The following is a 17,514-nucleotide window of genomic DNA, read 5'->3' on the forward strand; positions in this document are numbered from 1 at the left end:
ATGTTTATCACAATGGGGGTTCATTGTATCCAGGGAAGATTGCTTTGTGTAAAGTATTAACATGGAAGTTTATTTTTGATGGAAAGTTTGGTTACTCATAATAATACAATTGTTTGCTCTTTATTAGTAAGTTTCCATAATTAGTGTATTAAACAACCATTTACCTTGAACAGTTTTATGGAGTTATTCCTTAGGTATTTTTTTTATACTTTATATTTTATATGTGATTTTTGATAGTTACATATGCAATAGATATGTGTGATCTCAATACATTGAATTTTGTAAAGTGGACGCTCTGTTGACCTAAATTTTAGGCCTTTCAGCAAAGATGAAATTTACATTTTCTAAAAAATGAATTTTCTTTCACATAGGCAAGTTTTCTATTATTTCATTTTCTTATAGAAACTTAAAATCTTCCAGGGTTTTTTGAAGATAAATATATAGTCTCTCTCTTTCTCAAAACATGAGTGTTGGTACAAAAAGTATTAGGGCTCTGTTACTTAATCCATTAGGGATAATAACCTATTCCCATAAAATTCCCTTTCTTTTATAAACTGAAACATTTAAATTAATGCAGTTTTGTATTCTATTCTGAATGCCGAGCAGGCTAATAATTAATATTGTAGAACATAATTCTTAAATTCAGGAATTTCATTACAAAAAAATGTGATATGCTTCAATATTGTATTTTGCCTGGTTTACAAATGTATTTATGGATACATACATTCATACACATATATTTAAATATACAGAGCTAGAATAGACATTTTATAACCACGTCAAAAGCTTATCTACTACTCTTTATTTTATTAAAGTAAAAGTTCCAAATAATGTTGAATATATTCTCATGGAATAGGAGGTCTGAAGGTAGCAATGCAGTAAAAACCAAGTCAGCTTTTTAAAAAGAATTACAAATGAGTCTTGCTGTTACATGAATGACTCAATTTATTATGAATACTGATAATGCATATGAAATAGTTTCATAATTTGAAATATAAGAACCTGTAGCCAGAATCAATAAAAATGATAGATATTCTAGTGATTTTGCAAATCTTGCTCCAAATGTACAAGATTTTCTTATGAGAATTTCCCTATGATCAGTACAGGGAGCTTTTCATTTTGATTCACTATGATGAAGATCACAAGACATGTAAACTTAAAAAGACAGATAACCCTGTAAACAGATACACCTGACACTACATAGTATTAAGACCCACAAAGTCTCAGGAAATAACCAAACTCCATATTTAAATACATAAAATTAGAAATGATTTACTGATTCACCTATAAATAATAAGTAAATAAATAAATAAATAAATAAATAAATAAATTTTATCCCTCTTATTCTAAGGAATTACATATTATTAACTTCCAAATATTTTTTGATAACATTTGCATTGCTCTTATTGCTTTTTAAATTTTTTCAAGTAATGATATGTTTGGGTAATTTGATGGAAACTAATCGCTCATAAAGTGACCATTTTATTTTAGAATGGACAATAGGAAAGTTTCTCTTTTAACTCTTATGTAAACTCTGTGTGAATAACTATGTACAAAATGAAGGAGATTTTGCACATAAGTCATATCTTTTCCAGATGGTTCTCAGGATTTTTTTAAACAATTCTTTTTAATGGCTTTGTTACTGGGGGATAGATGATTATTATTGATTTTACCAAAATTTGCTGGTGGAATCTAATTCTTTACTAGTAATGATGTCTCAAGAAGAGTTATAATAAATTCTTTTAAAAAGCTGAAAGCTGACGTAGGGTAAGTACAAGTTACAGTCAGAATCAACAAGCCTGACATTACCCTCGGGTAGGTAAATCTTGGACTATGCATTTTCATCCTTTATTGATTCTGCATGCTCACTGTATATGGGCTACAATCAATGCTAGATTAACACCTTTCATTAAAACTGGTCAGGCTGGCTCCGTTTTTCAGATAGTCAGAGGGAACACTTTTATATTTGGGCTTTTATTTATTTATTTATTTTTTAATTGGAATTGCTGGAAGGGCATCCAACAATTACTGCAACTTTTTACACTTGAAAACCCTTTCACGAATGAATACTGTACATGAATCACCCTCATTCTAGAATGTAGAAATGAAAGCTTGAAATGGCATCTGTGAAGCATCATCTGACTCTCATGTAATAAATCTTGCCATATTTACAGCTTTTTTAAAGTTGGGTAGTCTGTGCAGTAGGGCTGGGAAATACTGAGGGATTGGTTTAGAAGAAGAATTTAAATTGCAGGTAGGTAATTTTATTTGAGGCTCTATTATCTCAAGGTTTCATGTTCACATATTCCCCCCACCCATTATTTAACAATTATTTCTGGTCATTTATTCATTTTTTGGTTTATTCATATTACTAAGCCAAGGTACATATACTTAAATTTTTATTTTGAGTTTCAAAGCCTTATTTTCATTTTGTTGCCCTTATTGTTCGTTTATTTATTTTTGCCTTTTCTTTTGTTTTATCATTTTTTTTTCCAACCACTCCTGCCCTTTCACTCAAACCTTCCTTTAACTCACTACCAAAATAAGAGCCGTCAGCTCCTCCTCAAGACATTAGTTGCACCAGCCCAAGTTCCACTAGTATTTTGGTAAGTTGGCAACCTCCACCAGTGGAAAAACAGAATGGAATTATTACTGAATACTCCATCAAGTACACCTCCGTGGATGGAGAAGATGACAAACCTCACGAGATTTTGGGAATTCCTTCGGACACTACTAAGTACCTTTTGGAACAGCTGGAAAAATGGACTGAGTACCGGATCACTGTGACAGCCCACACAGACGTCGGCCCTGGCCCCGAGAGCTTCTCCGTGTTGATTCGAACTGATGAAGATGGTATGTTGCCTCTGCTACGTCAGTTTGCACCCTTCTGACACAATCTTGGTCTGCTGTCTTTTGATAGGCTAACGGTAATCCGTTTTTTGTTTTTTGTTTTTTGTTTTTCTGCTCATCTTTTTTACCCAGCATCGCTATAACTTCGTAGTTTTTGCCAAAGACCTATCTTTGCTGCAGGCTGGGCATTTTTTTTTTCAATCTCCACACAATAATTCGCTTCCCTTTAAAAGAACAGTTCGCTGGTATGACCTTGCAATCCAGGCCGTTCTCTATACTTCCGTCTAAAGTCTTCTGCACTTTTCGTGGCCTTTTTGAATAACTTCTTTTACATTTTGAAGTAAACTTTTCAAAACTGTCTTCTTATCTTCTTGTTGCCTTTTTGTTTTGCATATTTCAGAGACACTGATGCTCGACATTCAATTTTTGGCATCTGTTGTTTGGAAACCTTTGATACGAGAAAAAAAAGAGAAGAAAACCCATATAATCAAGAATCTTTTTATTCTGCTAAAAAGAAACCTTTAAAAAAAAACACACAACAATCAACAACCAGTTTTTGTTATTATTTCAATGCTATTCCTCTTTGTGCTTTAATGCTTTGAGCCTCAAAGCATCTTCCTTGGCTTTTGTACATTTTTTACATGTTTTTCTATTTCTCTGATACTCTTTTTTTCTTCCATTTTTTTTTTTTTTGGCATCGGTCATGTTTTTTGATCTTTTCTTAAAAGGTAGAGCAGATTGGTTGAGCATTTTCATTGCTTGAAAATGTTTGTATTCCACAAAGGAAACATAGTGTGTCTGCCCATTTTTTTTTTTAAAACCTAAGTAAAGAAAATACTCTGAATGGGTGGGACAAGTGCCTATAATTTTCTTTTATCCAATGATGTTGTTCCAGTTCCTAGTGGTCCTCCTCGCAAAGTCGAGGTAGAGGCTGTCAACTCAACATCTGTTAAAGTCTCATGGCGCTCACCTGTGCCCAATAAACAGCATGGCCAGATAAGAGGATACCAGGTGCATTATGTGAGGATGGAAAATGGTGAGCCCAAGGGCCAGCCCATGCTGAAGGATGTGATGCTGGCTGATGCACAGGTAAGCCTCTGAAAACACATACCTATGTTTTTATTTATTTATGATACTTTTATTTTAGTCCATACCTTGAAATGGGCCCTGTTTGTTTGTTTGTTTGTTTGTTTATTTTACATTTAAAAAATCCTGTACAAAATTCCAGTTTTTAAAGCACATGATGTGTATTTACCTTCTCAGAGTTGACAGCAAGTGAGGAAGTAAATTATAATAAACTGACACTCAAGCCTAATTAAGAACATGTAACTGGTTTCTTAAAATAAAGATAGTCAACTCTCTATATTGATATCTGAGTTTACCTTTCTGTCTTCAAAAAAATTGAATTGATTTTAATCAAATTAACAGAAAGAATCGTACGCAGCTATGCTAAAACTACTTGTAACTAAGTTGATCTAATTTCTAAGTGTAGGACTTCTTCTGTTGAAGAATACACATCCTTAATTGAGGAAAGGTATCCAGATAGTATTTTATTTAGTACTTAATCAAACCATGTATTCACAAGTAATTATTTGATTTCCTGGAAAATGAAGATAATGACCATAAAAATTAATTTACAGTTTCCCAGGAAATAAATGAGAATCCTCTATGTTAAGCCAAGTTAAGAAAAGTATGAAGAAGAGTTGAGTATGTGAGAAACTCTATTGATCCTAGAGTGATGGTTTATAATCATGCAGTCACAACTGGCTTTTGTAATCAGTTGTTTAAAGCAGAGCACTAAATGTTTCCATTTTATTTCCGTAAACTAAAGTGTTTCAAAGGATGATACCATAATACATCCACCTGTATTCTACATATTTACCTGAAAAGAAGAGGAAGATTTCAGTTAATAACTTATGCTGGGATTTACATATAATCCACAGATAGCTTACCTATACTGGCTCCAGGAGTGATGGGATGTTATGAATAGATTGCTGTGCTTATCTAGCAAATTGGTCGCTGGGCATGGAAATGGATGGGGTTTAGGAAAATTTGAAGTTTATTTCAGTAAAAAATTCCTTCCTTTGTGTGAAAGTGAAGTAGACTGTGAGCCAAGTTGAGAAATACTACGTTAGGTTGCCAAATTTTGCATTCTTGTCTCTGTGCAGACAAGAGAGCAATACATATCCTTGTGGCTATAAGGAAAGCATTGACCTAATGTCTTAATATAATCAATTCACAAAAACACTTACTTAACTAATGGGATCTGGATGAGTGGCTTAATCAGCTCCAAATCCAGTTACATGGTTTTGAAGTCTACTTCTATAAACGTATATTTTAGATTCATATTCTTTTAGACTCTGGCTGTTGACTTGCTTTTTCTAAATATTTATTTTGTGCTATCTGTGAAACAGAAAGTACTCACAATCTGAAATTAATAAAGCCATTGTTGCCTATGTTTTCTTTTGTAAGTCTGAAATTATGAAAAAAATTATATGGCCACCATGCTCTGATAGCCTCTTTCATGTCCTAGATATTTTTGCATTATAAACCTGTAGTTTTGCCAGTGTTTTCATTTTGGTTAATGAAATTATATGATACAAAATGCCTTAAATGTCAACATTTTTCCCGTCTCTTCTACTTTGTCTTTTATTTGTTAATGTGCTAATTTTGCTTATGTATATATGTTTTTGGTTGTGTTTTTTTGGAGTTTTTTTTTGTTTTTGTTTTTGGGTTTTTTTTGCCTACCTCGTATGCTAACTATTCATTGAAATTCCATTGCACCTTGCAAGACTTCTCTGGGGCTAGAAGATTCCAATATTTTATGAAAGGTGTTAATCTAATTACTGACATAAATTAATTGCATAACATAAGGAAAAAGTCAAAATAAATGTGATAAAGTAGTGTATGATTAGAAACATCAGCTTTACATTATGCCTTAATTGATTCATTCCAATGAACCACACATTGAAAAATATGTATTATCTGATTTTAATGCTATTAATACAAAGCATATTTACTTTTGACCTATGAATTAGGGGTGAGGGTGACAGCATACATACTTTCTCTTTGGAATTTTGTTGTACACACTGTTCCAATTGCTTATTTTTTCAATTTTTTTTTTAATCTAAGGAGGGCAGCATTGCCTTTTAAGTCTGCAAATTTCTCTTCATTTATTTTTATTTTGTTTTCCTCTTCCCCAACCTTCTTAATCTCAATCAGTGGGAATTTGATGATACTACTGAACATGTGAGTAATTTTTGGACGCTTTGTCAAAAACAGATTACAAATGCTTGTTTTTTCTACACCCCTCTTTCACTTATGTGTGATATGTCATCACAGATTGCTTGGATGCATGAACTAACAAATTATTTTTAAATTATCTTCACTCTATGTTATCCTTTTTATTTAGGCTTTTATTTTGTGAAATTGGCATGTTGCTACTGATTGCCTAAGAAAATCATGAGCTCATGTTGTTTTTATGGCTGCTACTAACTCTGCCTTTTGACACAGTTAGAGGAGGCATGCTTCAAGTGGAGACATCCCAGATGAGAGATATCAAGCTGTTTGATATAGGCCATTCATCTATCCTACCCCAGGGTTACATTTTAGGTGGATAACAATGTAGATCTGGTACTAATTATATTTAGAAATGGCAACTCTCTGTTATACCCACAGAAATTTGAGTAAAATTGAATGAGTCATGCCAAGAAGCAGAAAGTATTTCACTGAGAGAGGAATTTTTAAAAATATTTTGATGACTGGATTATGTTATTTATTGAGAGCTTATTATTATGTAAAGGTTTCCATGGGAGTCATAGGATGTGTCTTTGCCTTCTAAGTGCTTACAGTAGGTGGTTAGGAAGTATGTAAAGTTCAGAAAGGTTTCATAAAATACAACAAAAGCAATGACCTCAAGCAATGTGTAATTAATTAATAAATGAGTGACAGTGTCAGTAAGAGCTGTGAGTTTGGAGGCCATGGACCAAGAAGAGGTCTTAAAATGTAGTTGAGAACTTGAAAGTAAGGATTGAAGAGTGGGAAAATGTGTGTGTGTGTGTGTGTGTGTGTGTGTGTGTGTGTGTGTGTGTATTGGGGAGTTGGAGGTAGAAACATATTTTTTAAAGTACAGGAGAAGCAGTCATTGGGACAGTCAAGAATGTCATATAGTCAATTGATAGTGAGCTTTGCCAATTTAACATGAATGAAGGGATTCAGGCTAGTAAATTAGCTCTAACTATGGCTAAGAAATAACATTTAATATAATGTTGGGAAAACTTGAAGTGTCAAGCTAAAGACGTGGCTTTTAACTCTTCAGTACTGGAAAGATATAGAAAATTAAAAATAGAAACAAGAGACAAACTGGTAAGGGTATTCTTTCATTTTATTTATTTATTTATTTATTTATTTATTTATTTATATTTTTTGCCAAAACACAGGGCTCTTGTTGGGAATGTTGGTAAATATGGTGGGCAAGGTATTAGTTTTAATGGAACTAACAGTGTTTTACAAACTTTTTTGACTGTGATCCATAGTAAGAATGCATTAAATATCATGACCAATGCGTTCATATGTTTAAAATAAAGGTCTTACAAAATGATACCTTATTTTTAAATATATGTAAGATTCAATATTTTTCATTAAAGTATATTATATTTCTTTTCAAAATGCTGGTCATTGATTTCATGACCTACTTAAATGGGTTATTACCTGCAGCTTAAAAATGACTTAGTGGATAGATTAGAGAGAAAGAAGAGAGTAAACAGGGACACAAAAACAACTCTTTCACTAAAGCAGTCATGAAATTATAAAAAATCCAACAAAACTGAGACAGCAGAAATGAAAAAAGGGACAGTTTTTGTCACCATTTTAAAAACAAAAACTTGCTGAATAGGAATTTGAGGAAGAAAAAGAGATCAAGGTCAATCATAAGTTTGGCATATGCTCTACCATTCACTAAAGTATAGAAGCAAGGGAGTTTGTTTCTGGAAATGACATTTGAGCTTTAGTTAAGTTGAACTTGAGGGAACAATTGATTGTCAAGGAAAAATGTTCACATATTTACAATGTACATGCCATTGGTGCCCTGATGGGAAATCAAGACAAAATGAATTTAGTATATAAATAGAAAAAATTCTTTAAAATTTGTAAATGTGTTTTTTAGGACTAAAAAGAAACACAGCAGGCCAGTAACTGTTTCAGAATACCTGGGAATGCCAACTTTTAAGGGACAGGGACAAGAAGTTGAATGGAGATGAGTTGGGGGAGACAAAGAGAATGAGGAACTGGCCAGGATATCAGCCACACCACCCCACAGAGGGTATGGAAATCCCTGAGCGAGTATGCACACAGTTTCAAAAAAGAAAATGTAACGCAAGAAATGATGGGATCCAGGCAGATAGAGGTGTGTCCAGCTGTGATTATACCACTGCAGAGGGTTTGACCAATTTCAAATTGCATTACAATTTATTATCCTGTAACAGTCTGTGTGAGAGGAAGGACATGTGTGGCTAATCTCAATTTTATAAATGAAAAAGACATATATAAGTTTCAGAGCATATAAATTTCTTCCACATATAAATTTGGTGATAGAGGCAAGCCTTGCTTTTTTCTTCCCCTAGCCTTGCCTACATTCAGCAGAAATCCAATAGCATGTGAGAGGGACCTTGGAAGCAATAATGCTGGTGTTTTCCCATTATAATTTTTGGAATACCCATTGTATCTACTGCTACTCTTGGGTGATTCGGATGGTTTTTGTAGTCTCTGTAATGTTAGTGAAACTATTCCAAGGTCCTGAAAATAAAATCTCTCTCCCAAATTTAGCCCATTCATCTGGCAGAATAATTTTTCCAGTGGCTCTTCGGTATGATATCTGAAATTCTTGAATTTCCACTCTGATGACATTCCTACTATTTCAAGAAAAGAAGACTGTCAAAAACTGTCATATTTGGGATAAGATTCAACAATTGAGTTCTATGATGCCCCTTACAGCCTTATACAGAGAAATCCTCTTGTCTTGTACACAATCCAGTCCATTCCATGAACTCTCACTTGCATTGTCTTCAGATGTGGAAGTCAATGGCATTGTACATTTTCTTAACTCTAACTATATTCAGTTTGAAAGCAAAGCTATCCCGAATATCTGAAAGGGTTTTTTGTTTTTGTTTTTGTTTGTTTTGTTTTGTTTTTTTACTGTGTGTGTGTGTGTGTGTGCGCGTGCGTGCGCACACGCATGCACGTGCTTGTGCAGCAGCTCTGGAGAAAATAACAGAACAAATTAGTAACCACTCTATGTAAAAAATCGTATAACCTCCAGTTTGGAAGAACAGATCTAAGTCATAACCATCACAGTTTGGGGCCCTAACTTAGAGAAAACTAGAGTTTTAATAAATAGTTTGTGATATTTAACATTTTCTAAGCAGAATTAATTGAGCCCACATTCATGATGTGGTAGAAAAAGTATTGTTCTTTGGTTTTATGGACGACTCCAAATCACCAGAAAATTCTCCTTATTGGGTAATGATTTTAGTCCATAATCTACATCATTAACCAGTATGTTACTTGAGTCCTAAGAAACTTCTCTGGCTGTCAAGATATCAAAGTCCAACAGATCAGCCATTTGGCAAAATGGTGATAAAACAGGCTGCAGTGGCATCAGTACCATCACTGCTCTGTGGACCAGGCTATAGAGGACGCATGTACAGAGCTACTGGAGTAATATGAGTGCTGGTGTCTGGGTTGCTTGCTATGAGCCAGACATAGCCGTAAGTGTTTGCTGGATATAACTCCTTTAATCCTTCTATTATTCCAACCTTTACAAGAGAAACTGAGGTGCAGAGGGGTTAACTCACTTTCCCTGGATCACAAACCTAGTAAATAAGGAAACGCAGGTTTAAATTAAAGAATTCAGGAGTTCCAGCTCCAGGTTTCATGTTTTTAACTACTACTTCTCAGAACTACCTCTTAGGATGGCTGAAGTCCCCACTTTAATGTCAGCATGAACACAGATCATCCATAGCATGAGCTCCAGGCATGAAACTTCCAGTGCTTGGCATGGCTACAGGGAGTAATGAAGCATGCATAGAATGAAGATGGATGTTTTGATTTTCCCCCAGGGTATTTGTAGCATTTTGAATCAGTGTCATTCCATTGTGTCATTTTAGGACATGATTATTTCTGGGCTACAACCTGAAACTTCCTACTCCCTCACCGTCACAGCCTACACCACCAAAGGAGATGGTGCACGAAGCAAGCCCAAACTGGTGTCCACCACTGGGGCAGGTAAGCATTATCTGTGCATATATGTGCCTTGAACATCTTCCAGGTGACAATAATATTAATTTTCCAAATAGTATGTTGAATTCTATCAGAAGCAATAAGTGGGCTGTGATCAACTTTTGTGTTTTTTGATATATAGTTCAGAAGAAGCAAAGCAAGAACATACTTTTCCCAAATTATTCGATCAGTTATTCAACAAATATGTTTTTGAGCACTTAGTAGATGTCAGGTGCTACCCCCAGTACTGGGGATACAGCAATCAACAAAACAGAAATATTCTTTCCTCTTGAAACTTATGTTCTGAGTAGGGCTAGATAATTAATAAACAGACAAATGGAGATATATATATATATAGATATATATATATATATAGATATATATATATATATATATAAAACATCAGTAAGTGACATTTTCAGAGAAGCTGAAAAATAAAGGTGTGTAGGCATTAAGGATAGGATAGCCCCTAGGGGCCTTTGGAAAGAGTGATTGGATAAGATCTCTTAGAGGAAAGTTATTTGAGCTGAGATACAAATGATGTGGAAGAGCAAGTCCTATGAATGTCCAGAGGGAAGATCATATGGACAGAGATGTCACTTGTTAGCTTCAACACCTCTCAGCAGCAGACCCTTTTAGAAAAGCTGCCATCTTGAACTGGGTTGACGACTTATGGTTTTGTATTTTTGGCCATTTTCACCTCCTCAGTCCTTGCAGTGGGGATTCTAAGGGGAGGAGCGGCAAGTCACATAAAAGATGGGAAACAGAAAAATGAAAAGCAAAAAGGCTACAAAATGTCAGATTGCTTCTCTCTGAAGAACAAAGTTTCTTAATGCTCTTTAGAGTTAGTTTGATCGGCTCCCATTAGGAAAAGCCAGCATGAAAGAAGACCTGACATTGTAAAACCAATAAATTAAGACATAATTACAAAAGGATTCTCCTCCAATCCCTTTATATAGCAATCTCCCATGGAACATTTAAACTATGATTTGATTTACTCCTCCTGAATCGTTTCTCACACAACTTTTTAGGAACACACCTCTATGTAAAGGCATAAAGCAAAGAACAGCTGTGATGTTGAGTACCCTCCTGGGTGCCATGCTCACTGCCAAATTTGTCTAAATGTCATAAGATTTGCCTCACTTACATCCTGCCACCTGGAACTGCCTCAAGCAGCAGGATTACAGATGGCAAAACTCCTTTAAGGCAATGTCTTCTGGGCTTTTTTTTTTCCCTTTTTTTTTTTTTTTTTTTTTTTTAAAGAATAGCATTGTACCGAGCTAATTTAATGCCATGCTTAGGAGATACATGTTCAGTGGGGGCATGCTGAATGACGATGGAACCAGCCTCTATTGAAAGGTAAACAGCCAAGGGTAAACTCCTGAAACTGAATCCCAAAATGAAGAAAATACACTTCTTTCACCTATATTTATAATTGTGTCTTAATGAGTCTGAGATGTCTTACATAAAGCATCAAACTCCTGTTGGCCATAAGATAGGGATACCATAATAAGGACAAGAAAGTACAGAATTTATAGCCAAAGGATGTGACTCCCAGAGAAAGAAATAACATTGTCTTTTTTAATAGCTAAGACTGGCTCATCACTTTTTAGTGGTTATACAAAAATTATTTAGAATCGTAGATCTTATTCACAGAGAAGATTATTTTGGTGTTTCCATTTACAATTTTAGGTCTTTCTTAATCAATAGAGACTTGAATATTGAAATAGGCGATGCTTATTTTAGATATGTGTAAATTTATTGTGTTTATACTACCCAGCCGAGCCTATGCTGGAGGTGTGCAAATACAGATTTATAATCTCTGTAAGAGAAAAGAAAAACGGAGTTTTGTTTTCAGCCAACCTACTAGTCAAAAAGCATTCTTTAGTCATGGTTTCTCCACAGGTATAAAGTATAGACAAAAAGTACAAATTATATCCATAATAACTCAAAGCAACATGATTTTGTACCTATTAAAAAAAAACTTATAAGCAACATAATAGTATCATTAAGTATTTGGGCTATGGATTCAGATGAACCCAGGGCTGTCTTAGAGCTTTCTCATTTATTACATATCTGATTATGCAGCTTTCTATCTCTCTAGGTGTCATTTTCTTATCATAGAAAATTAAGATAATAACTAATCGGAGTGTGTAGTCAGGAATGAAAAATGTAAATCAAGTGAGATCCTTCATCTTAGCACAGTGCCTGGTACATTACAGGTACCCAGCAATTAAATATGTTATAATCATGATTCTTATTAGCTGTATGTATCTAATTAGCTAATCTTTACTCACCCTCATTTCTCTGTGACATGAACCTTCATATGTGGGAATTTTTTTAATTCCCTTAAATTATTGTTTTAATAAATCTATTTGTGTCTGTTATCAAATTCTGGTATTTCAGTCTACCTTAATAATTAAGTATGAAAAGAAGCATATTTCTACAAAGGTATATAGACCAAGGCTTTTTTTTTATATATAAATAAAGAAGTGGGGATCCCATAGAGTGGTGTTCCTATTCAGTAGTGATTAAAGTGTGAACGTCTGTGTTGGTTGGTCTCAGCACTCCATCCCATGTGTTGCAGTTCCAGGGAAACCCCGGCTTGTGATTAACCACACTCAAATGAATACTGCTCTCATTCAGTGGCACCCCCCGGTGGACACATTTGGACCTCTTCAGGGCTACCGTCTAAAATTTGGCCGGAAAGATATGGAGCCACTCACTACTCTTGAGTTCTCTGAGAAAGAAGACCACTTTACTGCTACAGACATCCATAAAGGAGCATCCTATATCTTCAAGCTCTCAGCCAGAAACAAAGTGGGCTTTGGGGAAGAAATAGTGAAGGAGATTTCTGTTCCAGAAGAAGTCCCAACTGGATTTCCTCAAAACCTCCACTCAGAAGGCACCACTTCAACGTCCGTCCAGTTATCCTGGCAGCCACCTGTCCTGGCAGAGAGAAATGGCATTATCACCAAGTATACTCTTCTGTATAGGGATATCAACATCCCACTTCTTCCAATGGAGCAGCTTATTGTTCCAGCTGATACTACTATGACACTCAGTGGCTTAAAACCAGATACTACATATGATGTAAAAGTACGTGCTCACACGAGCAAAGGGCCCGGGCCATATAGTCCCAGTGTCCAGTTCAGGACACTTCCTGTGGATCAAGGTAGGATTTGTCTGCTTATGGCCTTCCTCCTTTAAAGGAATGTCGGTCTTTGGAAATCAGTATTTTGAAGCTATAAATAACTGATCGGACCATTCATATTAATAGGTTCAGCAAAAGCAAAACAGGTAAAGTATGTAAAACTTAACATGTTTTGGATGCCTTAGATTTCGGTTATAGAATGCCAAGCAAGTCTGGCTGACAGCACCCAATGTTCTCAGGTAAGGAAAACACAATATAGTTGACTGAATTGGAGGTAAAAGAGAGATCTTTATGAGAATGGGATAATAAAATGAATAGTGTAAACAGGTAGGCAAATCACACTTGTCTCTCTGATCAAAGTAGACAGCATCTAACTTAAACCCGATTGTCCATGGTGGAAAAGGACAGGTCATATGTTTTTAGGAGTAGTTTAAATACACTGTTTTTCCTTTTCCAGCAGTGTTTGCAAAAAATTTTCATGTCAAAGCAGTAATGAAGACTTCAGTGCTGTTGTCTTGGGAAATTCCAGAAAATTATAATTCTGCCATGCCTTTCAAAGTAAGTTCTTTTTCTAATTTCTAAGATATCATGGTTGTAAAAGGGGGGTGCAGTTCATCTGGGTAAGTTACTTGGAAAGCATACACACCACTTTGATTCAGCCACACAAACTTGATTTTCTCATTTTTGGCTTCCACTCAAAGGATAAAGCAGGAGCCACCTAGGGGTGGCATTACTTGTCAGTCATCTTATAGTTCCAAGATAAGTGTTTTACATCTAAGCTAGTGCTTTTGTTTCCTACCAGACACTGAAATTTACATGGTTTCTATCTCTTTATAATACAGTATCCTGGGATTTTAAAAATTTGTTTATTGGCCTGAATTCTTTGTAAGTTTTAAACTCTAATTTGCAATTGAGAGATACTGAGAGATGTTAACAAAAAGTACAAGTCTATGAAATGCAGAGAATAGAGGAACACTTTTGAAAACAAAAATATACTTAGGAACAGGACTAGAAATATTTAGAAAAAAGAGTGATGTGAATAATACCTTGAATATCTATAGCATATGTGCCTATTTTCCATTAAGATTATATGCAACCAGCAGGTCAAATATTGAAAATATTGTACATTTTTGTGTATTTTTGATATACTTGGAACCATTATATAATTATGAAGTGAGAACCAAAAGAAAAATTGATACAACCTCTAGAATTTATGAACGCTTCTAAGCTTAGGAATTTCCCCAAATTGAAATTGACCTGATACATGTGTTCTGTAAACAAGTACACATTAGTTACGAAAACCTACATTGCCTCTCTGAGAAGCAAATCTCCCTGACTGGTTGTATGTCTCTAGATTCTTTATGATGATGGGAAAATGGTGGAAGAAGTGGATGGCCGAGCTACACAGAAGTTAATTGTCAACCTAAAGCCTGAGAAGTCATATTCATTTGTGCTGACAAATCGTGGAAACAGTGCTGGTGGGCTGCAACATAGGGTAACAGCAAAGACTGCACCAGATGTACTTCGTACCAAGCCTGCCTTCATTGGGAAGACCAATCTAGATGGCATGATCACTGTGCAACTGCCTGAAGTACCCGCCAATGAGAATATAAAGTAAGTTGACTGAAGGGCTGAGCTGAAGGATAGAAAAGTAAGGAAGTGAGAAAACTCAACCTCAGTATTATAGAGGTTATAAAAGAATCTATTGCTGGTAGAGTAAAAGATCCTTCTGTGAAAGATCTCAGTTATATTCAAGTTTTGTTGCACCATGTTCTCATGTTTATTGTAACACAAATTCTCATTAATTTAACATTGAGCATTTTTTCTTAATGTCTCAGGAATGATGTCACTTAGGAGAGATGGACAAATAGAGTATGGTCCTTGCTATAAAAAGGAATTTATGTCATAGAATACAGAGTAAGGTGAATAGTTGAATAACTCTGGTATTTGGCAAATAGAATAGCGAGGAAGTCTTAGAATAGAGTATGAAACTTAAAGACATTTTGGGAAATGAGATAGCACTGATATATGACACTGTTGTTTTAGATGTGTGCTGAAAGGAAATATTTCAAAAGTCAATGTTCAGAACGACATTGGAAAAACAAAATTTAAAAATGCAAGTTTTCTGTTTTAGATGGAGCACAGTGTTGAGGTCAATGGGCCTGAATTGAAAAAATAAATCTAGTCAATAAAGTGGTATTTACTGGTTGTATATAGCTAGTTGATTGCAGCCAGTGCATTTTATAACCAGTATAGCTAGCTGGTTGTAGCCAATAGAAGAAAAAAAAATATTTTCACTGCTATCTATTAAGTATGAGTATTGAGGTTGGCCCTGGAGAACAAAAGAAGATGTGATCTCTGTTTTCAAAGAACGAACATAGACGTGCATTGGTGGCTCAGTTGGTTGGTGTCCAACTTGGGCTCAGGTCACGATCGCATGGTTAGTGGGTTCGAGCCCCACGTCGGGCTCCATGCTGACAGCTCAGATCCCAGAACCTGTTTCTGATTCTGTGCCTCCCTCTCTCTCTGCACCTAACCTGCTCATGCTGAGTCTCTCAAAAGTAAACAAACATTAAAAAATTTAAAAAAAAAAAGAACTAGCATAGAGTGGGGGATACCCAGAAACAGACAGACATAATACATGCTAATGATAGAGTTATACTCTATTGTAAAAGCATCTAACCAAGAATTAAATGGGTCAAGGAAGTTTGTCATTTAATCTTTAAGGACAGGTAGGGCACATACAAAAAAAAAATCCTTCATTAGTGAAGGAAGGAAGTTATTTTGTAAGGTCTAGAGAAGAGAAGTGAGAGAAGTACACAAGAGTCAAGTTACACTCAGAACTTGGGACTATATCCTATAGACAGTGGGAATTCATTAAAGCTTTTTATGCAGGAGAATGGCATGTACCATTTTATATAATACCTAAGTTTCCTTTTTTTCCATTTTAGGAAATATATATTGAGTACCTGCTACATGGTAGAGTATTGTGCTGCCTGCTTGCTTTCTCATTGCTTCTATCCCACATGATCATGTTTAGATGAAACTCAATATAAACGATTTGAAGGTCAAGAAGAGCCATTTATAACATAGTTTATGGGCCATTGGGATCTTCACATTTAGCAGCAATATGGTGACATAATTGGGACAGTTCTTAGGGAAGGTGGCTCCTGAAGGCATATGTTGGAAGGATTGGAGCACCATAGAGAAAAGTGTTGGGATGTCATTGCATAGTTGGTTGATTCTAAGTAAATGACAAGATTCTGAAATCAGAAGGTGATGAGGGAAATAGGATGCAGAGGCAGATGAGAGCAGTAGTGTAGTAGGAATTGGTAACCAATTTAATGAGGGATCAATCAAAGGAAAATGTCATAGATGAGAGTTGAGCTTGGATGACAAAGTGAATGATGATGCCACCATTCATCGAAAGAATGAAAAATCAGGAAGAAATTGATGACTTCAATTTTGTGTATGTTTTACATGAGGTATCAGTGAAATATCTAGTTAGAGATGTGGGTTTAAAGAAATCGCTATGATTATAGGTAGAAAGTTGAGAATTGTTAACAGAGCAGCAATGGATTCATGGAAAGAGATGGAATCACTGAGACACTGAGGTGAAGACATGAAGCAAAAGGCTAAATAAAGTAAAGGTCTCAGGATGAAAGAGCCAGTAAAGGACACAGAGTGGGATTTGTTACAGGGTTAAATGGAGAACCAAGCCAGAGCAAGTTCATGGCAAAAGAATTTTCAGGAAAGTGTATACTGTCAAGAATTTACAAAGGTCCAGAAAACTTAAAGAAGATAACTGAAAAAAATCAGCTGTTAAAAAGTACAGTTATAGGGAGAACTCGGAAGATGGCGGCATAGGAGGACGCTGGGCTCACCACGCGTCCTGCTGATCACTTAGATTCCACCTACACCTGCCTAAATAACCCAGAAAACCGCCAGAGGATTAGCAGAACGGAGTCTCCAGAGCCAAGCGCAGACGAGAGGCCCACGGAAGAGGGTAGGAAGGGCGGTGAGGTGGTGCACGCTGCACGGACTGGCGGGAGGGAGCCGGGGCGGAGGGGTGGCTCGCTGGCCAAGCAGAGCCCCTGAGTCTGGCTGGCAAAAGCTGAGGGGCCGGACAGACGGAGTGGGTTCCGACAGCAAGCTCGACTTAGCGTCTGGGAGGTCATAAGTTAACAGCTCTGCTCAGAAAGCAGGAAGGCTGGAGGACAAAGGGAGGGAGAGCT

At 35.8% G+C, this 17,514-nt stretch overlaps 1 protein-coding gene across 44 annotated transcripts in view; it reads left to right on the forward strand.

The window, feature by feature from the left end:
- The window catches only part of PTPRD (protein tyrosine phosphatase receptor type D), a 2,170,985-nt gene that overhangs the window by 1,992,562 nt on the left and 160,909 nt on the right, over positions 1 to 17,514 (forward strand). For 15 of the 44 annotated variants that reach the window (XM_053204229.1, XM_053204231.1, XM_053204221.1 and 12 more), the window contains 7 exons: positions 2,548 to 2,853; positions 3,746 to 3,939; positions 6,073 to 6,099; positions 10,014 to 10,131; positions 12,713 to 13,300; positions 13,737 to 13,837; positions 14,634 to 14,893. In XM_053204229.1, the coding sequence (XP_053060204.1) occupies positions 2,548 to 2,853; positions 3,746 to 3,939; positions 6,073 to 6,099; positions 10,014 to 10,131; positions 12,713 to 13,300; positions 13,737 to 13,837; positions 14,634 to 14,893 (1,594 nt within the window). The remainder of the gene's footprint in view (positions 1 to 2,547; positions 2,854 to 3,745; positions 3,940 to 6,072; positions 6,100 to 10,013; positions 10,132 to 12,712; positions 13,301 to 13,736; positions 13,838 to 14,633; positions 14,894 to 17,514) is intronic. The other 29 variants (XM_053204230.1, XM_053204254.1, XM_053204238.1 and 26 more) reach the window with 7 other exon arrangements.

The sequence above is a fragment of the Acinonyx jubatus genome, chromosome D4 (assembly GCF_027475565.1).
Source record: "Acinonyx jubatus isolate Ajub_Pintada_27869175 chromosome D4, VMU_Ajub_asm_v1.0, whole genome shotgun sequence".
Lineage (NCBI taxonomy): Eukaryota > Metazoa > Chordata > Mammalia > Carnivora > Felidae > Acinonyx > Acinonyx jubatus.